Source organism: Biomphalaria glabrata, chromosome 16 (genome assembly GCF_947242115.1).
Source record: "Biomphalaria glabrata chromosome 16, xgBioGlab47.1, whole genome shotgun sequence".
Lineage (NCBI taxonomy): Eukaryota > Metazoa > Mollusca > Gastropoda > Planorbidae > Biomphalaria > Biomphalaria glabrata.
In genome coordinates this window covers 14,854,543-14,877,329 of record NC_074726.1, presented here as the reverse complement: position 1 = coordinate 14,877,329, position 22,787 = coordinate 14,854,543, and the positions used below count along the sequence as shown (strand labels likewise).

At 33.5% G+C, this 22,787-nt stretch overlaps 1 protein-coding gene across 28 annotated transcripts in view; it reads left to right on the top strand.

Moving 5' to 3' along the window:
• The window catches only part of LOC106078342 (titin-like), a 533,611-nt gene that overhangs the window by 475,468 nt on the left and 35,356 nt on the right, over positions 1–22,787 (top strand). For 25 of the 28 annotated variants that reach the window (XM_056014734.1, XM_056014739.1, XM_056014738.1 and 22 more), the window contains 8 exons: positions 2,647–2,776; positions 3,325–3,432; positions 4,057–4,254; positions 5,233–5,334; positions 6,173–6,373; positions 12,659–12,822; positions 13,646–13,818; positions 14,955–19,473. In XM_056014734.1, coding sequence (XP_055870709.1) covers positions 2,647–2,776; positions 3,325–3,432; positions 4,057–4,254; positions 5,233–5,334; positions 6,173–6,373; positions 12,659–12,822; positions 13,646–13,818; positions 14,955–19,473 — 5,595 coding nt within the window. The other 3 variants (XM_056014731.1, XM_056014742.1, XM_056014743.1) reach the window with 3 other exon arrangements.

Here is a 22,787-nt window from a genome sequence, read left to right as displayed (position 1 = left end):
GTTTGAGTGAGGAGCTAGCTAGTGTTTGAGTGAGGAGCTAGCTAGTGTTTGGGTGAGGAATTAGCGAGTGTTTGAGTGCGGAGTTAGCGAGTGTTTGAGTGAGGAGCTAGCTAGTGTTTGAGTGACGAGTTAGCGATTGTTTGAGTGAGGAGCTAGTTAGTGTTTGAGTGAGGAGTTAGCGAGTGTTTGAGTGAGGAGTTAGCGAGTGTTTGAGTGAAGGTGTTTGAGTGAGGAGTTAGCGAGTGTTTGAGTGAAGGTGTTTGAGTGAGGAGTTAGCGAGTGTTTGAGTGAGGAGTTAGCGAGTGTTTGAGTGAGGAGTTAGCGAGTGTTTGAGTGAGGAGTTAGCGAGTGTTTGAGTGAGGAGTTAGCGAGTGTTTGAGTGAGGAGTTAGCGAGTGTTTGAGTGAAGGTGTTTGAGTGAGGAGCTAGCGAGTGTTTGAGTGAAGGTGTTTGAGTGAGGAGTTAGCGAGTGTTTGAGTGAAGGTGTTTGAGTGAGGAGTTAGCGAGGATCTAGCGATTGTTTCAGTGAGGAGCTAGCGAAAGGGTAACGAAGGACAAGTGGACACTAGTGAGGAAGATGAAAAGTAAATCATTACATTCGAGACAGCTTTGAATCTGTCTCTTCTAGTCATTCTCAATTTTTATCTCATTTTAAAAACCTTTTTTTTTTTATTCGTATCATTATTTCACTTTCCAATTCGTTTAAATGTTTTAAATCTCATCATCTTGTCTTCTTTGTTTCCTTTCTCCTTTTCTTCGTTCTGGCAACTAGCTTCAATTTCATTAACAACGACGCCATTATGCCGGATGAATCTGTAACGAGTGCCGATCCCATGGACCGTAACACAATGAAATAAAATCTTGGAGTAAGCCGTCCGTTGGGTAAATAAATAAAGTTGGCCTCTTGCTGTATCAAATTGGGGAGTGTGTTGTATGGTCATCACAATGTGGAGTCTTTCCCCTTCGTGATTGCTTCTGTTTACTTTTAAACTTCGTATTGAGGAGATTAAAACAATTAATAGTGCCCCCATGTTGCATTGTTCAATGCATTTTAAAAGTTCATTTCATTGTTCATGTTGAACCACTTAGCTTGTTTGCTTTGCTTAAGTTTCTTTACGTTGAGCTTATTCAGATTATTACAGTATTTGTTATTTCATTTCATATTTTAAAATAATGCTTAAAGATTAAACTCTATAGTTTTAATTGTTGCATTGTTTTTTAATAAAAAACACTCGTCGTGCCAAGTAGTGGTGTGTGTAAATGGGTCAAAGCGGTTTAAAAGCTAAAAACAGTCATTTCTGAAGTGCATCGTGTCGACACTTTTAAGTTTTCTGCTCCAAGCCAAGTGTGTGACGTGTTTATCTGGTATCCTCGAACTCGGTTAACCCTCGATCAACCACATCACCGTTTCTACATTAAACTTTTAAGTTTCAACGAAAACTACTTAAATAATAGCTACCAATGACTCCAATACAAATGGCTAAAAAGTGGACCAAAAATGTAACATGCACATTTCTTTTCCTATTTCAACCAATACTTCCAGATGTGAGAACCGTTGATCTTTAATAATGTTCTCCTATGTAGGCTAGGCATCTTTTCGTTAGTCGTCCCAGAGGTTTGTTTTCATTGGATTAATGCTTCATTCATAGGCGTGAGAAATATTAAACTTTCACGAGTGAAGAGTCTGTTTTATCAATGGTGAGTTGTAAAAAGTTGTAGGCAAAGCTTTTTGAGCTTTCTATTGGTGGAATGGTCTGGTAAGTTTCCCACAGAGCCACCGCACCCACATTTCTGAAGTCCTGTGTAGTTTTTGTGTCGGTCATTATGTCTTTTTAAAATTTCATTTCTAGATTAACAAGTATTTTAGTTGTAGATTAACACGTATTTTAGTTATAGATTAACAAGTATTTAAGTTGTAGATTAACAAGTATTTAAGTTGTAGATTAACACGTATTTTAGTTGTAGATTAACAAGTATTTTAGTTGTAGATAAACACGTATTTAAGTTGTAGATTAACAAGTATTTAAGTTGTAGATTAACAAGTATTTAAGTTGTAGATTAACAAGTATTTAAGTTGTAGATTTACACGTATTTTAGTTGTGGATTAACAAGTATTTAAGTTGTTTAGTTCATTTCAGTCATTTGTAGTTTAAGATGATTCGAAGGACAAAATAATTTTATTATTATTAAATGCAAGGTCGGCTTTGTATAGAAGTATCGAAATAATTTTTGGTACGTTGGAATGTGTAAATTTTGTCTGTGATCACCATACACTTGTAGTATTTGGACTGGTAATATGCCTTTCACACTGCTGTAGGCTGCAGTAGACACAGGCAGAGCAGATCTAGTGTATTTTAGATATCATTATATAAGATTACGTTTTGTTGCAGCAAACATGTACACATTATACACAAAATACACAATTATCTTAATTGTATAATACAACAAAATGAAAAGAACAATGCTTAATCTTATTTTTAGTTTCAACAATAACAACAACATACAATCTAATTACATATCCAGTCACTTTCATTAACTTGTGGTGCACCCTCACTGCGTTATTTGCTCTGTTTTGTTTACTAGGTGGTCGTTCTTGTATGCACTCATGAAACACTTTTACGATATTAAAATTCCTGTTTCTTTTCAGGTTTATGAATCTGACGGTTTTCATTACCTGGAAGTAGTTCAAGTCGTTGCAGACGACACCGGCGTGTACACAGTTACAGTGATCAATTCTGCTGGATCAGATCAAGCTTCAGCGGAATTAGAAGTCTTTGGTTTGTTGTCCTATTAGATGATACTTAGATCTAAATATTATTTACAGTTATGTCAACATTTTGAGTTTTTCATTATCATGCCAGATCTAGTTTAGATCTTGTAGCATGTTATAAAAAAAAAATAAGATAGTTCAGAAAACAATTCTTAGTTATCAACTGATTCTGGATGGTATCACATAACAAGTGTTGCTAAGATAGGTATTTTCAATTAACAACAACAAATATATTTATGTCTTGAGTTTAATTTATGAACAAAACTCACCTTCACCTATCCATTAGTCTGTAGGAACCTGGGGCACCACACAAGATTTCTCAATTGTCTTTCTCCAAAACTGTCTTGTAGCAATTTGTTAACATTGTGTTATTATTTGTTATCTTAATCAAATATTATTATAAGGGCAAAATTTTATGTAAATAAATAATAACAAAGTGATATAATATATGTCTATAAAATATTTGTTACAAAAATATCTGCTTAAAACACTGATTATCCTTTTTAGTGCATTGAAACCAAATTAGTTTTAAGTATGATTGATTTTTTCTTTCAGTCAAACCCAAATTATTATCTAAATCTGGACCTGAGTGGGATCAACCCTTGACTGACAGCACAGTTCATCTTGGAGATGTTGGAGTCACATTCACATGCATTGCTAAAGGTATCAACAAGAAAAACCATTGAAAACAAAAATCTACATAAAATTAAGATTGTTTCATGATTTTTATATATATAAGAAAAACAAATTAATGACCAATGGTCATTTTATTTTATTTTAAAGTTCCTTTTGCAATTGTCAATTCTGAAAGTTTGAGAGACCAGCCTGGAACAAATCTATGTTCTATACAATAATATATTTAAATATCTTTTTTTTTTCTCCATTAAAGTAACAAAAGGCTGTTGTATTTTCAAAAAGAGGCTTATTCAAATTTGTTTAGCAATCTTTTTTTCTTTGTCCAAAGATAGCTGTTGATAAGAATAGTACACTAAACCTTTAGAGTATTGGTACAGTTGAGTTAGTAAATTAATATACCACATATATGAATTTAGTTTATTTCAGAACTCATAATAGTATTCTTTGTACCATATTTAATACAATAGGAAATCTCAAGACTAAGATGATATATTTTATTTGAAAATTTTTTTTTTTTTTTTTTTTTTTTTTTCAGCTGTAAGCATTGGCTGCATTAATCGCAGTGCTAAAAATTTAGTGGGTGGAACATGGAAACATAAAGTTTTGTATTTTACAGAAAGATTATTTCGTTTGATATTTTGTTTCATACAGATCTGACCAAGCCAACTGTCAAATGGTTTCATAATGATAAAGAAATTGTCTCTGGATTTCATATCAAACTGACCCATGAAGGACAAAGAACCAGTCTCACATTTAAGGACATAAGGGCTGCTGATGCAGGACATTTGAAGTGTATCATGTCTGGAGCTAATGGGCAGTTAGAAACTTCATGCCTTGTTTCAGTCTCAAGTAGGTTTAGGAAATAAATTGTGATTATTTTTAAGATTTTTTTTTCTTTAATTGTCAGAATTTAGGAAATAAAGCAAGTAAATACCATATCATTTTAAAATCTGCTTTAGTGGTGGAAATGAAAATTCATAAATTAAAAAAAATATTTTAGCAGGTTTTACTTTTAATTTTTCCTCTTACTAATGTTAGGCCAGACCGTTGATCTATGTGATGGTCACTATATACCTTCATATACTGAAGTCCTTGAAAAAATTCACATAGTTTTTTTTTTTACTTTTGACATTTTAAAAAATGTTTGAAGTAAAATCGGTCATAACGGTGACATTTCTAAATATGTTTTAAATCAAGAAACTATGGTGAAATTTACTTCATGTAATGTGATAACATTCTAACTACTCATTTGATAAAATGTCTAGCCAGGCTATGCCTTGGTTTTCTGATGCATTTAGGAAACATAAAGGACTGACCATACCAATTTTTATTTCATCATCTGTTTTTTTTTCTGGCTTTTGTTGTTTTTGTGTGCAATCCCTTTGTGCTGAAAGAGTAGTACAAGATGACTTAAGTCATTGACTTGTGCTCCATTCCCCTATGATGATGACCTGCTCTGCTCTTTGAGCTGCATAGAATAAATAAATGAATGTCCTATATTCAATGTTCTATATTCAATGTCCTATATTCAATGTTCTGTATTCAATGTCCTATATTCAATGTCCTATATTCAATGTTCTGTATTCAATGTTCAGTATTCAATGTTCTATATTCAATGTCCTATATTCAATGTTCTGTATTCAATGTTCTGTATTCAATGTCATATATTCAATGTTCTGTATTCAATGTTCTGTATTCAATGTCCTAAATTCAATTTCCTATATTCAATGTTCTGTATTCAATGTTCTGTATTCAATGTCCTATATTCAATGTCCTATATTCAATGTTCTGTATTCAATGTCCTATATTCAATGTCCTATATTTCAGGTGATCCTGAAGAAGACATGGAGCCTCCAGTGTTTCTTAGAGAACTTCAAGATCAGGAAGTACAGGAAGGGGACAGAATGGAGCTGCAAGTAGAGGTCAAAGGTTAGCCAGTTTATAAACAATGTTTCTTTGGTTAGATTCATAGACACCCACCTAGTGTTAACTAATAATACCCAACTAAACCTTAGCAGGTTTGCCTTTGACTAACACCCACGTTCAAAAACTGCATTCTCTAATTTGTTTTACAGTTTTTATTTTTTGTTACTGTACTCTAATAGTATTCTTACTTTGATACAAAACAACAACAACATTGCCTATTATATAATTGCAAACTGACAAAAAAAAGATTAACAATTACAAAACTTGATTTTATCAAATATATTTTTAGTTTTTATTTAAATGAATATCTAGATAAAAGTGTTTTTTTTAAACCAATAGTCAATTTTTGCAATCATGTAATTGAAACCAAATAAAAAAAAAAAAGATAAAAATTATATTAAATATGTGGTATAATAAATACAAACAACATTTCACATTAAAAAAAAATGGGCATTAGTTTAGCATAAGGAAGAACAGCTGCAAATAATAACACATTTTCATTTGTGGAATAATAGTTATGGTTTTTAAAAATTGTCTTTTTTACCTGTAAGGTGGAACAACTTGATTTACAACTAATTAGAATTCTATGCTTTTAGTAATTTAATTCTTATTTGCTTGACAATATTTAATAATACTATATCTTCTAGATATAGGAGCTACAGCAATTACAATACTTAACATATCTATCTATATAAATATATCTATACACATATATCTGCTTGAAAAGTTGTATTCAAATATCCTTAATCTCTTAATGTAGCTTTTCAGTCTGATAGCATAGGTAGCATTTTTTATTTTGTATTTTGTGTGTTGGCTTTCACCGCTACATATTAAAAAACAGGTTGTCCACCAATAGAAGTTTTCTGGTTTCACAACAATGTAGAGATTACTCCTGATAGCCCTGGTTTCTTGCTTGCCTCCCTTGGCTGTGTTCACACTCTCACAGTGCCTTGCATCATGGCAGAAAGCTCAGGGGAGTATGTTTGCGAAGCTTATAATGACTGGGGTGATACAGACACCTTTTGTTTGGTAGATGTCAGAGGTATATTTCTTTCTAGTGCTTTTCTTTTGCTTCACTTTTAAGTATTTTATTGATTTATTGTTTGCACTCTCTGTAAAGTTTTCTTTAGGATGGTGCTTCTCAAACTGTGGGGATTTAGTCCTCCTTAAAGGGGGGCTATATTTTTAAAAAAGAATTGAAAGTCTTTTTTTTTGTGATGGGCTAAAAAACTTTTTTATTTGCATTGTAGTTATAAAACTATAAAAAATTACATTATTACCAATGTTTAATAAATTAAATTATGACATCATTTCATTTTACAAGTAGGGCCTTTCATTTTGTTTTCCCAAGAGGAACCTAGAACTAGATCCATTAAAAAGCTCCTTTAAAGAAGACATTTCAATATGTCTTTTGCAAACATGTTTCCAGAGTCTACAACTATTTTTTTTAATATCAAGAAGGTAATTTTCTGACTATCATTTTATTGACTTCTTTTGCATGAACACTAGAGGCCCACAACAATACATATAGCTTATGATTTTATGAAGGATGATTTTATGAAGACCCCCAATACAAACATATTTTGTTCTACTGCCTTGAAAGTCTCTCACATTTTAGTTTTGGCATGACTAGTAAAAGTTTGAGAAGCACTGCTTTGGGGACATGTTGGGGGGGATTGGGTTGAAAATTATCCACCATGACAAGAGACATGGTTCCAAGTTTTTTTTTCTTTTTTTTTGTGGTGTTTTACATCCCATCATTCTCCCACCTAGAGAAGACTGGGATTTTTAATTTTGGGATCTTAGGGCGCCTCTGAGTCCACCCAGCTCCAATGGGTACCTGACATTAGTTGGGGAAAAGTAAAGGCGGTTGGTCATTGTGCTGGCCACATAACACCCTTGTTAACCATAGGCCACAGAAACAGATGACCTTTACATAATCTGCCCTATAGACCACAAGGTCTTAAAGGGGAATTTTACTACTTTTTACTATATCCCATCAAGTTTTTGCTAATGTGGAGTTACAGAAATCTTGATCATGGTTCCAATCCATGTACCCTAAAGAAAACTTTTAGCAGAGGGTCAAGACTATACATATACACTAGTAGTTTTCAACCATATGACACATGAGACCACTTCTTTAAAAATGTGCCATTGTTATACTGCATGATGTAAATAATTAACAAAATCTTTGTATAACCAAACAAACAATAGAAAAAAGAAAACAAATCTTATCTAAAGGAAAGAACTGCTAATTACTGCCATTTATCAGATAATTACAGGGTTTAGCTCCCTTTCTGTTATATAAAAAAATTAACTAGTACTAAATTGTCATCAGCTATGAATAATTATGCGAAATTTTAACTGTATCCAAGAAAGGGAAGTGGGGAAAAAAAACAACTTAATAAGGGGATTAAATCCATATATACATCCACATCTCATTAAGTAGCATTTATTCCCCTTATTTCAATATCAAAGAAAATAATTAATCAACAACAATTTATTAACTAAATGTTTAATTTTTTGATTGATTTGTATCTTGTCAGGTTCATTGAATAATTGTGCAAAGTTTTAATCCGAAAATGGGAAATAAAAAAAACACTACTGTTCAAACATTTTACTAGACAGACAGACAGAGTGAGTTGATATAAGCTTTTTAATAAAAAACAAGATTACAAAGAGAGTTTGTGTTACACAAACTCAGAGGCGGCCCCCGTCGAAGTCGGATCCCTGTCGGATCTGCATATTCGCAAATAATATTCAAGAGGTGATTTAATTTTGATGTAAAATGTTTTACACGTTTCGGATGTTCCTTCAGAGTTGAAGATAATTACTTCCTAGTCCAAACCTCCCGCAGGACGACGGGGGATGGGAGCGGGCAGGGTTTGAACCCTGGGCCATCCATAAATCTGAACGACAGTCCAGCGCGCAAACCGCACGACCAGGCAGCCATCCGATGGTCAAAAGTAATAATGTTTCAAAGATTCATTTGCCGTAAATTTAAAATTAAATTTAATAAAAAAATAGTAGATTAGTTTTAGTATATTAAAACATTACAATATTGATCAAAACGTTTGGAAATGAAAATCTACACTTTTTTTTTACACTTTAAGTTTAGAAATTGAAATTCTACATCTTAATCTAGTCTATTTTAGTCTAAACTAGATCTAGAAATTCTAGATCTAGACTCTAAAATAATTTTAATTAGAATATAAATCCAGATCTAGATATACTGTAATAAAAATCTAGATCTAGTTTAAAAAATCTAGATTAGATCTAAATCAAGATATCATTCCTTTTTTAAACGCGAGTCACATAATGAGGCTTAATAAACATTACTATACCGAGTTCTTTTTTCATTTCATTTGAAGAATTAATTCCATATAACGTCAGAGGGAAAAAAAAAACACTACGTCACACGGCCTAGCTAGACTAAAAATCGCCTTCATCTATAAGAGCCATTTATCGAGTGTTCATAGACTTTGGTGCACCGAGTGCGTTCTTTAAGCATTTCATTTAAAGAATTCATTCCATATGACGTCAGAGGGAAAAAAAAAACACTACGTCACACGGCCTAGCTAGAATAAAAATCGCCTTCATCATTACGAGCGTTTTATCGAGTGTTCATAGACATTGGTGCACCGAGTGCGTTCTTTTAGCATTTCATTTAAAGAATTCATTCCATATGACGTCAAAGGAAAAAAAAACACTACGTCACAAGGCCTAGCTAGACTAAAAATCACCTTTATCAACACGAGCCATTTCTCGAGTGTTCATAGACATTGGTGCACCGAGTGCGTTCTTTTAGCATTTCATTTAAAGAATTCATTCCATGTGACGTCAAAGGAAAAAAAAACACTACGTCACACGGCTTAGTTAGACTAAAATATGTTTTCATTAATACAAGCAATTTTTTCGAGGGTTAATAGACATTGGTGCACCGAGTGCGTTCTTTTAACATTACATTTAAAGAGTCCATTCATATGACGTCAAAGAAAAAAAATTCCATTACCTCACAATAGGCTAGTACCGGTACCATAAAAAAAAATGTCTTTATTTACACGAGATATTTAACGAGGGTTCATAGACATTGGCGCACTGAGTTCTAATAGATATTATTTAAAAAGGATCAAAGCCACATTGTTTTTGCGTTTTGTCTGTCAGTCGGTCTGTCCGTTATCTTGATATAAAAAAAACAACTAAAAGTTATTAAAAATTGATTAACCTTTATTTTACGTTTCAAAACATCGCAATAATTTTTAGGTATGAACACAATTGAAAATTTTATATAATAAATTGTTCCGGATGTTTGTATAAATAGTAAAAGAAAAAGAGAATTTCAGATAAATGTAATACCGTTAATTAAATTTTTTGGATGGTCTCGTATAAAAATTAGATGTACTACAGCCACGTGGAGAGATTTTCATACCTTACTTTGGTGTTTGGATTCTGTTTTCCTTAAAAATCGGAACATAATATTAACGATAATTAGATTTTTTAATGTTTTAGGTAGAAAGTTAAATGTACTGTAAGAGAGTAGTGAGTTAAAATATTTTTCATAAAAATACGTAAAAACATTATTTCGTAAATGAGAAGATTATTTGTTTATTAATTAGAAGAGGGAGTTCAAACAATTATTTGGCGTTAGTAGATTTTTAAATAAATTCGGAAATTTCTGGCGACGATTTGTAAGAAACAAAATCCGGAACTTTCTTTATCGATTACAAAACTTCTATGTTATGTTTTACAAGAAAATTAAATGTCTAAAAAAGTAATTTTCAGTAATCAATTCTAGTAAATTACTTTTTTTAAAAGCCTTATGCGATTTCAAACAATCATTAGGCATAATTCATGTTTTATAAAACAATATCCGGAACATTTTTACACTTAATGAAATATAAGTCAGTATAGAGATTATGATTTAGCATTAATATGCTATTTACATAAAAAACGGAACAACATATTATTGATAATGTGTTTTTGCAACGTTTAAGCATGGAAATGGAATGTAATATAAGTTAGAAGAGCAAACAAACATTTGTTGGCGTTGATTAGTTTTGCACAAAAAAATCCGGAACAATCAATTTTAGATACTTAAAACTATTGAGATGTTATGGGAGGAACATTAAAGGGTAAATCAGATTTTCAATAGCTTTTAGAGTTCTAGTTTTTTAAATCTAATCGTGACGGACAGACCGACCAACAGACAAAACGCACAAAAATAAGCTTCTTTTATTCGGATGGGGGCACTAAACAAAAAATAAATAAAATCTGATTTTTAAAAAAAGTTTAAGGAATTGGTTTAGCACCTGATCATGTTGCGACGTTACGCTACTGCACGAAAATCGCTGCATAAAAAGTCCATTTAAAAAAATGTGCGTGATATTTACATACAAAGTGCATTATTAGCCTTTATAAACAAACAGAAATGTTTTCTTTTAATTTTAGCAGCTAGTTGACCAGAAAAAACGTCTTTAACTATTATTTGTATTTGTTGTAAACATTTCCTGTACATTTTAAAAATATATTTGACTTAGTGATACTGAAAATACACAAAAATTTTCCATCTTTGTTAGCATATTGTAACATTGCCTCCCTTACATTTACGTAATTGTTTTAGAATTGGTGTATTTTTATGAAAAAATCGCTTGCATAATTAATTTTATAAATTAAACGGTTTGCTTTTAGAAATCCAAAAGTAGCCGTTGCACCTAAACTTTTCAAGCCGGATTTAATGATGAAATAATATTTTTCATATCTCTTCTAGTTTTCGAGATCTGAGTGTGACAGACGGACAGACGGACATTTTGCACAAACCTAATAGCGGCTTTTTCCCCTTACGGGGGCCGCTAAAAAAACACCAACTAAATTTAAATTTAGATCAGTTTATTAGAAACATCTAGAAATTCCAGGATAACATGTAGTGTCCCAAATGAACATTGTTCAGTGGTAATTTACAACACAGTCTAAAAAACTTTAAAGTGTTCAGCATGTATCTGAAGGTTGAAAACTGCTACCAATATGCATGTGCATATGTTATCTATAGACATGTACTCATTTATTGCATCCATTTCTGCAATCTTTAATTTTAGCCTAAATATTTTTTTTCACTGCCTTATGCTTGTGCATAATCCTTTGCTTCTGTATTCTTTGTGATTCAATTCAAAACTTATTCATAGCTTATTAGTTTTTTTTAGAGTTGACTAATTATATTTTTCAAATTTATCTAACAAATAAGTTAATCATAAAAAGATAAGATAATCTCTACGATTAGTGAAGGATGTTTCTTCATTACTGTTGTCTAAGCTATTTTTAATCATATCAAAACAACTTAAGTAGCTAACAAAATATATTTGTTCAATTTTGAATTCTTATATCATTCATGGTTTGTAAAAATTTGTTCATTTATATATTTATAAATATATTTTTTAAATTGTTGAAGCTTCACATTTTTTTAAGAAATTTTTTTTTTTTTTAATAGACATTTCACATTTTCAACATGAAATTAATTTGATTCATGTTAAAAATATTACAATGTTAAATATTTAATATATTGAAATTTATGGTTACAAATATTTCCAACATTAATTTATTCATTTTGTTAATATCACATGGATTTCATTTGAAACCATGCTGTTCCATCCAAGGGAGACAAAATTGAAATATTTATAACCAATGAGGCTAGTTGCTTACATTGATAAAAATCTTTTCAAAACTGGTTAATGACTTCCATGTTGGTACCTCTGTAATACAATCTTCCCTACTTTACAGATGTGAATGCCCTCTACAGTCGGGGCCAACCCTAGCTGTCTCAAGCTAGTTCAAGTTTCTTCCCCATCCTTTCCTATTAGTTGTAGCGATCCCCCTTCCTTAAGTTTTCCTCTTCCTTTGGTGTGTAACACATTATAAAACATGGAAACCTTTTCTTCCTTCATTTCCTTTTTTTCGTTGTTTATGTTTGACATTATTCTTTAGTAGTGAGTAGTTTGTTTTTTTAATAATCTGAATGTTTTCGTTGACAACCCAAATACTAAGTAAAAACCAACAAAATCATATGACACTTGTATTGAGGGAAATTTCTTTTTTTTCCCCCTCAACTTATTATTTTTATTTCACATTTATATCATATTCTAACATTCTTATGATGACTTCATCACTATTGATCCTATATGTAACACTTACGCCAAGTCCTAGCTCTTGTTTGGTGTTAGTTTAGTTTAGAAGTTTGCACTAAATATTCATTAGTATTGAAGGCATGGCTTTTTTGTGTGTGTGTTTGTGTGTGCTCACTAATCTGTGTGTTGCCTTCACCTCATCATGCATGCAGAAGTAGAGCACCCTGAAGCCCCTGACTTCCTCACCCACACCATCACCCGCAACGCCTGCGAGGGACAGTCTGTGACTTTCAAATGTCAAGTCAAAGGTCACCCACTGCCAAGTGTTGTGTGGGAAAAAAATGGAGTCCCACTGTCCTCAAATCAAAAGTACAAGGTAAATGCAATATACTTTCACAGTTATATATATAGACTGTATATGAAAATTATATTTATTGTTGTTTTTTTCTAAATGTAAAATTCCTGAATATTCTTAAAATCCCCTTACCTTTTAAAAGGGCAGTAAATCTTATTAACAAACTACTGTTCACTTCTATCTTTGTAGCTACTTTATTATAATTCCCTTAGACTGAACTCAGACTTATTTAAAGCGAGGTGTAATCTCTGAAAAACTCTTGAGTAAAATTTACATTTCCATTTTACAATAAAAAACTTATTTCATCAAATATTTAGTGACAGATATATCTTATGGTCAGAATAACAAAATGTTGATTAGTTCTACCATGTCCTGGGTAAAATTTATGTCAGCGTGTAAAGTTGCACTTCAATTATTGCTTTTGCAATAAATGTAACTAGATTTTTAACATAAAATCAGTGAACAAAACACCTGTTATTATATTAACTTTAATTAATATTCTTTTCCAACAGGTATTACAGCTGAGCATCTCAGTTTAGAATGACAACTTTTTTTTTTTTTCAATTAGTTAATTTTATAATTAAAATGATCTCACATCAGTTGATTTCCCCAGCTAAAAAAAATGTTATTGGATTATGTCTTGTGCATAATTTGAGATTTGTTAATTATATAGATCTCCTCATTTAAAAAAACAAATTTATTTCTAATTTTAATTATTTTTATGTCCCCATTGAAAAACAATTTAAATTCTTCTTAAGTTTTACAATTAAACTTTTATGTTATTATTATTTTTTTTTAATATTTAGTGTTAATTTTAACTTTTATTCCTTTTTTAATCTCTTAGATGACACAGATCAAAGACCAGCATACACTGACCATCAATTATGTTGACCAGTCAGATGAAGGAGATTACATTTGTCATCTGCACAATATGGTTGGGGAGGCATCAGCTGTTTGTGTTTTGAAGGTCAAATCAGAGAATGCACAGAACAGCACAGCAGAGACTTTGAAAGCCAGGTTAGCCTTCAGCAATTTTCAAATTTATCTCAATGTCAGAAAATTAAAGTTTTCAAGATCATTTTGTTCTACCATTTTAACATTCCTTGAAACTTGTTTTCATCACTATCACAACAATAAAAGTAAGTAAAATTAATTTTGAACAAGTCCAGACTTTTCTAAAGGGCATGGTGGCTGAGTGGTTAAAGGCTTGACTGCTGATCTTAGAGGCCTCAGGTTCAAATCTCAAAATAAAGATTATTGCATCTTATCAAGATAGCAGCAAATGATGGGCAAGGTTTAAACACTGGAAGACCAGATGACAGTCTGAAACACATACTACTTGCAGCCATCATGCAGTTCAAATTCTATGCTAGGAACAATAAAACATTTCTTTTTTTTTCTGTTTGCACTCTTAATGCTGTGAACATTTTTTTATATTAAAGAATTTGATGATTGAACAAAGAATTTTATTTATTTATATGAAGACTTTGTTTTTCAACTTATAAGAATTTCTACTCTGTTAAGTGAATTAATGTGTATGCTCTCCCCTTAAAATACTGAAAACCTTTTCTGTGATCAACAAAAAGCAGCTTATTGCACAAATTCTATTTGGTAAAGGGAGTGGTAATCTCTCACAATAAAATATGACAATGTCTTTGAGTCCAAAGATCATGGAAGAGTGCAGACGTAAATTTGCCAATATGTCCTTCTACATCAGTCTTATATGAGGTTATTGTATAGTTGGATATGATTGTTTTCTTCAAAAATACACCTTTAAACAAAACTTTTCTTTGGGTCTCAAATGTTTGTGCCTTAATACTTATAATCACTTCTGAGGTAGTGAAATAAAAATGTATAATGTTTAGATCTTAGAGAGACAAGTGTTTCCCCACCAAAAGAAACAACCAAAATTTCAGTAAATCCCTAAATGATTTTTTAATCTTTTTTGGCTCACCAAGAAAGAAAAATCTGGGTTTATTCTTATTTAAAAAGTTTGTTTTTGTGTCAAAGCTGTTTTACGTGAACTCCAAAAAAAAAAAAAGATTTTAATACATTGCCTTTAAGTTCTTAACTTACATTTTAGTTATGAAACAAAAATTATTTCTTCAAAATTTAGTGTTACTTATATAGTTTACACATATTTTTATTTTTAGGCTAAGTCGGCTAACTGAAATACATTCAAAGCTAGAGGCCAGCCATACTGCACATCCTAGTACTTCTGTCTTATCATTTTCTGCTGTGTCTAATGAAGGAGATGGTCTGAAGGAGAACAGTTCAACCAACAGATCTTCAACTTATCACCATTCCCCAGTGCCAACAAAAACTGTTCATTCATCTAATTCACCTCAAAGTAACCAGACTGTCAAAGCTAAACTTTCAACAGAAGTGCCTTCTTTGTATTCAAACATTTCCAAAATGCCAGATTCTAAATTGAAAGAGAACAGTTTGTCTAGAGTTAATCAGGAGACACAAAGAAAGGTAGACAACCCAACAGACTTCAGATCAGTTTTGCACAAATCTAATAACACAGACAAAACCAAAAGTAGTTTTCCAGCTGATCTAAAAAGGTCAGAGGTGATAGATTTCAGAAATGTACTCAAGAATAAAGTTGATAGCCCAAGAGCTGAGATGTCTGGTTTAAATATTGACGATTTAGAACTGCTGGAGGTCACTTTAAAGACTAGTGATAGTAGATTCAGTAACAGTTCTGAAGTTGAAAGTGGTTTTATGAATGACTTGGAGACAGAAGATAGAAATTTGTATAATACATTACCAGGACTCTCTAGAAAATCTCAGTGGAAGTATTCAGCGGATCAAGATGTGCAGGATGCTGGATACAGGGGCTTTGTGGATAGTCTTTTAGACTCAAGCCCAGAGCTTTGTAGTGACACTTACTCACGGAATAGCAATTTAGTCTCTAATAAAGAATATTCATCTGACTCAGACATACATTTAGAAACACCACATCTTAAGAAAATGACAGCCTTATATGAAGAGGCAGACAAAGTGCAGGGTGACATATCTCAGCTCTGTAATCTTCCCTCAGAACTCAAGACAGAGGCCACAACTAATGCTGTAGATCAATACACTGCAATTCCTGTTCAATTTGTTGAACCAATCCATGACAAAAGCTCAACCAGAACTACAGAGAGATCATTTGAGGTGACAATGTCAAGGCCCATACATTTTGTGCAATCTTCAACCAGTGTACAGTTCAACTTTGAACTGCAAAGTGAATTAGAGCAACCAGAACCAGAAGAAACAAATAAAGTGGTCAGTTATATACAGTTTACGCCTAAATCTACTTCCAAATCTTTGTCTAGCTTAAACCTTTCTCCACACCATCTTTCTGAGAACAAAGAGCTATTACCAAAGGGCACTGCTGAAATAATCCATGATGATGATGATGTATTTGCTGAAAACTTTAGCATGACAACATCTGGGCTGACAGTAGCTGAGGTAGAGGCATCACAAGAACATGATGCTAAATGGGAGGATGATAACTCTAATTCTGTAGTTCTAAGAAACAAGAAAGTAAGCAAAAATTCAGCACAGGTTCGATTCGCTAGAACGTCTGAAGATTTGACAAAATACACAAATGAAGAAAAATCACCCAGGGTGTCGTCTGGTTTCAAAACCTCTTCAAAATCAACATCTTCTTATGAACCTCAAGAGAAGCCAGAGTTTCAGTGTGTTCAGCTGAGACCTGCTGTAACCAAGCATGTTCAGAGTACTGACTTAAGGTCAAGCAAAAATTTGTCCAAGTCCACAGAGTCTTTGTTTAAAGTGAAACTTAAGCCAGTGGCTCCAAAAACTGATTCATCCTCTTGGAAAAAATCTCAGACAGCTTCAAATCTGCTGAGTGCCAAGTCCAAATCTAAAAGTAATGTCGACTTAGTGGACAGGGGGCTCTATCAAAGACCATTCAGGGATAAAAAGACATCGCCATCAAGAATGGAAGAGATTCCAACTTCCTCTTACAGAGTATCCAAAAGTATCATGGGAGATACAAGATCAAGTCAGCCAAAGGAATCGTTTGCAACCAAAAGATCTAGCAAGCTTAATGATGCTGAAAAACAAAGTCTGGAATCCAGAAGTAACAAATTTGCTCATATCAGATATGTTAGTCAAGATCTGAGTGTGCAGAAGGAGTTGAAGAAAGATACAACAGTAACTAAGGAGCCAAGTATTCAGGCTAAGGTTGCTGAAAAGAAAATGCTTGGGGAAATAGGGAAATCCTTGTCCAATAGCAATATTCTCAATGGAGGAGAGCCTATAGATACTCCACAAACATATTCCCATAGACATGAAAGTAAAAGACACTCAATACAGACAGAGTCATCTCCTTTAGTATCTCGTAGTGAAACAAAGTTAAACCAAGCTTCTCTGAAAGATTCTCGCAGTTTAAGCAAATCTATTGGCAATTTGGACACTTCTACTTCATCAAAGGTATCCAGCAAACGAGAACTTTTTGAAAATTTAGAACAGACAAGTAAACCCAACTGGCAGAAGATCCAGAATAGTGGTGGTGATAGAGCGAAGAAAATTTCAGTAGCAAAAGTGTCTACAAGGAAAGAATCTGCCCATGTGAATACAAAGCCTGAGTGGATAAAAAATGCCACACACAAAAATATTGATGAGAAAATAAAAGCCTTAAAAAAAGAAAAGGAAAAAATAAAAAAAGAAAAGGAAAAAATGGACCACTCTATAGTGCCCTCTTGGGTGAAGACAAATTCTGTAAAAGAGAGTGAACTGAATGAAAAATTTAGAGATGTGATTAAACCAGAGAAGCAGTTTGGTGTGACAAGTATCTCAGAGACTCCATCTCCACAATCCAAAGTTAAAACAGGCCCTCCGGTGGCTCCCAAGCCTGCGAAGGTAATTGTGGATCCAGCTAAAGAAGAACTTAAAGAAGACATCTCAGATACTAAGATAAACCAAATAGTTGCAAGAGAAACCAGAAAACCGCAAATACAAAATGAAAGCCCAATATTCAAAGACACTGGTTTGGCTAAGGCTGGTACATTAGAAAAGGATTTTTGCTTCAAAGAAGGAAACTCTTTAGAATCTCTGAATTCAATAAATACACATACCAGCACTATTTTTGCTTCTGAAAGCTCAGGAATCTCTTTAAATTATCCAGAAGCTTTAAGATCATCAACTGAAGATTTGGACTCTGTTATCTCTGTAAGTTCCTCATCATCAGACGTATCCTTGGCCACCGGTTATCCTACTCATGCTCATGATGATTCAATTCATTATTTGGCTTTGGGTGATAAGGCTGAGGTGCAAGATGCTTCCAGGAAGGACAAGATCAGAGAGCTCAAAGACAAGCAACAGATCCATCTCACAGACGTGATTGAAACAAGGCCTTCAACCTTCACCAAAGAAGAATCTAAGGAAGAAAATGTAGAACAGACATCTACTTTGCCGAAGGATAAGAGACCTGAGACACGGCTGGGCTCCACCAGTAGTCAAGACTCTGGTCTGATTCTGGATTTATCCAACCCAGCTCTCAATCCCTCAGACCTAATTCTAGTTGATGTAGTGACTGATGGGTTTCCTGATAAAACAGCTACATCTGCATGGCTCGGGCATACCCACGAAGATGAAATGTCACCCGCTTTAATTCTGAAAGAAAGGAGAGAAAGACGGGCCGCCAACAACAACAAAGATTTCGTCATTACAAATGTTGATCAGGGTCAAACACAAAACAAAAATTTCAATGGAAGGCAGTCTGAGGAAACTGAGCAATTAGAAAGTCCACAAGCCTATGACAGGCTGAAAGAATTTAGGTCGAAATTCCGAGACAGCAAACATTGGGAAAGAGTGGACATTGCTAGCACAGATACATCCAGAGAGTCTACACAGATTGATACATTTAGGGAGTCTGCTCATGCATCCGAGTCATTTGTTGGAAAAGAGGAGAGAAGGGTTCAGTCCAGGTTAAAAGATAAATTGAAAGACCTCCACTCGGATTACACCTCTGCAAAGACATTACCTGAAAATTCCAAAAGCATCCTCATCAATAGAGATTCTGTGATTATCCGTACAGCTGACTTGGAATCTTCCCCTTTGGGTGATATTGACCAAGAGGTAACATCAAATAATGTCAGCAAAAGTAGGCTTGTAGAGGATATCACAAAGCAGAGAGCATCAGATGGTGTTACAAAGCTCGAGGGATCTCGCAAGAAAATCAGCTCACCTGTCAATGATGTAGCTGACAAGGTATGGAAGCCAAAAGTGAAAGGAGAGCCTCCTTTAGTTGCAGTTGGTAATGACAAGCCATTAGATTTCATCCCCCAGTCTGACGTAGATCCTAAGCACTTAGCTAGCTTTAAGGCCGAGGGCAATGTTAAGTCGCTGGGTGATTTGAAGTCTTCCAACAATAAGGTGAACTTTAAAGGAGCAGCAAACAGTTCAGCAAGTGGGAAAGACCCAGCGGAAGTTGAGGTCTTGGCTTCATCCTCTATGACGCCATCCATGGGTCACCATCCATCGGAAGTTCAAACTTCAATTTCCAACGTGGAACATCAGTCTTGCCCACCCAGTTTCCCCTCTCTCTTGAGGGACGTCTTAGTAAAGTACGGATGCAGAACTACTCTTCAGTGCTCTGTTCTGGGGAATCCCACACCGGATATTAAATGGCTGCACAACCTGACTCCTATTGAGGTAAGGCATTTTTTATGTCACTGAACCGTATATTAAATATTATGTACATCTAAATATAAATGCCAAAGTTCTAGACATGAAGTTAGGAAGAGTTCATTGCTTAGTGACAAGACTTCGTCTGTTTGTTCATTAAAGAAAAGAAAGAGACTAAAGTACCCCTATTCATTCGAAGCACAGGCTGACTAGGAAATGTAAATTTACAAGAATGATATAGGTGTATTGAACCTGTTCTGTGTATGAATGAGTCATTAGGTCAATAAATTATTCAGAAGTTGAGCCTAGCTTATGTGTAGCTTGAAACTATGGGAAATCAGTGTCAAGAAAGTTGCTTGTTGTTTTTTCCTTGTGCAAGATATTATCTTATTTCTTTCGACTCCCGTTCTGCAGTTTGGGTACAAAAAGCTGTATATTATATTTATTATTCAATCAATACTTGCTTGGAGTGAAAGGATTAAATGTACTTGATAGTGACAGAAGTAGCCACGCTTGTCGTTGACTTTTCTATTATTTCTTTGATTATGAAGTAAGTTCCCTTTGTGTATGTGTGAGCACGCAATAGAAGCTGGTTCTTTTGTTCAAAGCTTACTTTGAAGTGAAAAAAAAAGGAATCCCTATCCCTATGGCATTAATCAGTATACCTGCATTTAAAATACAGACATGATATTCTAATGCTAAAATCTAGTATTGAATACTTGTGTTGTTAGAGGATTAAATACTTGTGTGGTTATAGGAGTGTTAATTACACGAGGACGATAGTTCCACAAACAGGTAAAAAAAAAAGCTCTATTTATTTAGGACCATGGTTTACGAGAACACTAGGCGACCAGAACAACAACCAATCACTTTAATTAAAAAAAGAAAAAAAGTGTATAAATAATTAACAATTAATTCCATTGATTCTGCAGAGTTTGCTCTCTGTAACAGAAATCATTTTATTTTTGGATAATTTTTACATTTCTTGCGTATAGGAGAAAGATTTCATGTCAATCTATGGAGGACGCACACACTATGTTAAGCATGTAGAGTTGAAATCACCCTCAGATGTCATTGACATCTTAGTTCGTAATGAATCAGTATATTACTTTCATATTTGGTTTTATCAGGCAGCAGCAGTGGTAAACTTGTTATTGAGAAACGCCTACGCGTTAGCCACTGAGCTTATCGACTACTTATTAAAATGGAAGGTTTTATTGTTATGTATTATACGTTTCACATTTTTAGCGAAGAACTCAATTCTCCCGTTAGCTTAGCACATTTTCTACATTAAACTTAATTAATTAATTACGACTAATTAATTAACTAATTGGTTAAAATTGTTAATTGGTTCACGTGTTGTCATCGACAATGCTTAATTGTGCAAAGTTTCAACTTGATCAGAGATTGGGAAGTGTGAGAATAACGTGTAGAGGATTCCAACCAGACAGACAGACAGACTGAGTTGATCTAAGTTTTGTAAAATGCGGTTTGGTATGGTTGTCCTTGATAGTAATAGTACATATGTATACAAATATTATTTTTTTCCACTTAGTAATTCGGTAGTCCCTCCTCCCCCCCCCTTTCTCCTACGTTAACATTGACCCCATTTCACTTTAAGAGTTACCTCCACATAGTTTGTATGGAACGTTGTATAAAGTGTACTCATCTATTGGCACGTCTCTATAGTGATGGAATTACCTTTCAGCCAGAGTAAAGTTAAATGCACATTTTCGTTGACCCCCCCCCCCTTTCTCAATCTCTATCCTCTCACTCAAACAAAACAGAAAAGATTCTGATAGAAAAAAAAATACAACATAAGGTTGAAGGTTACGTCAATACAATAATATGGTAGTAAAATCCGAAACATAACTTGATAATATCAATTAAATATTATAATAGTATCTAGACTATAGATCTATATTTAAATATATATACAAAAAAATGTTTTTAGGAAAAAAATGGATTTAGGTCGATTAGATATTTTAATATACTATTTTTACATTCACACATTCGCAATATATACTTTACATATTACTATATATATTAGTGACTATATCATATATAGACCCGCGGGCGCGAGTAATTTATGGCTAGTATAAATTAAATAGAATGAATACAATGTCCACAGTACAGGAACAATTTCAATTGTTTAAAAAAAAAAAGAAAAAGTAATACACATGCACTGCAGCCGAAAAAACTAAAGCAAATTGATTCAAGTGAAAGAAAATAAAAATAAAAAAAAATCCTTTAAAAAAAAATAATCAAAAAGTTTATCAAAGGAAAAGAACTGCAAAATTGCTGCCATATAATATCAGTATTGCAGAAATAAGCTCCCTTTTTATAAACTGTTTTTTTTTTTATTGATTCATGTATATCAACAATGAATAATTTTGTGAAATTTCAACTTGATCCGAGAATGGGAAGTGAGAGAAAAAAACGTGTATCAAACGTAAAAAAGGGGAATAACTCTATATGTCACATAATTCGATAAGTAGCATTTATTTCTCCCTTTTCGATACCAAACAAAATAATTAGTTACCTATAACGAATTAACTGATTTTTACAATTCATGTTTTGTTGGGTTCAACAAAGAATTGTGTAAATAGATTCAGCTTGATACGACACTGGGTGTGGCAGAAATCACGTGTACAAAAACTGTACCAGACAGACAGACAGACAGACAGAGTGAATCGATTTATGCTTTGTAAAAAAAAAAGCTTGTAACATACAAAATAGAAATACTGACGATTTAAGCTCAAAACCTGCAATATGAGGAGGGGGGGGGGGAAAGAAGACACGGTCAAGTACGTTGGCTGCCCCTGGTTGTGCGGTATGCGCCCTGGACTGTCGTCCCGATGGTCCCTGGTTCGAACTTTGACCCCCTTCTTCCTGCTTTAGGTTTAGACTAGGATGTAACAATCTTCAAATCTGAACATGTAAACAAACAACAAATAAGAAACTACATCATTTTTGTTTTGTTTCTTCCCCTTTTGATTTCAGGTTTACGTTCTTCGCAGTACGTTGTTTTTTTTTTAATCCTGTAAATTTTTTTTAATGTAACGTTATTTTTTATTTCCCTTTATCATAAGCTAGATCTAGGGCTCTAGGGCTCAGCTTCTGGGACAAGGTATATCGTCTTGTCTTTGCTTAATCTTAACAACTATACTATCACTGACCTACAACAAATCTTCAACATTATCTTTGCTTCATAAAATCTCATCTAGTCCCTCACCCACTCCACACACAGCCACATACACGCCCAGCCTTCAACTACGAAGAAGGCCACAGGAGCTAGCACTAGGGCCAATAACTCCTGCACCGTGCACTTGTTTTACTTT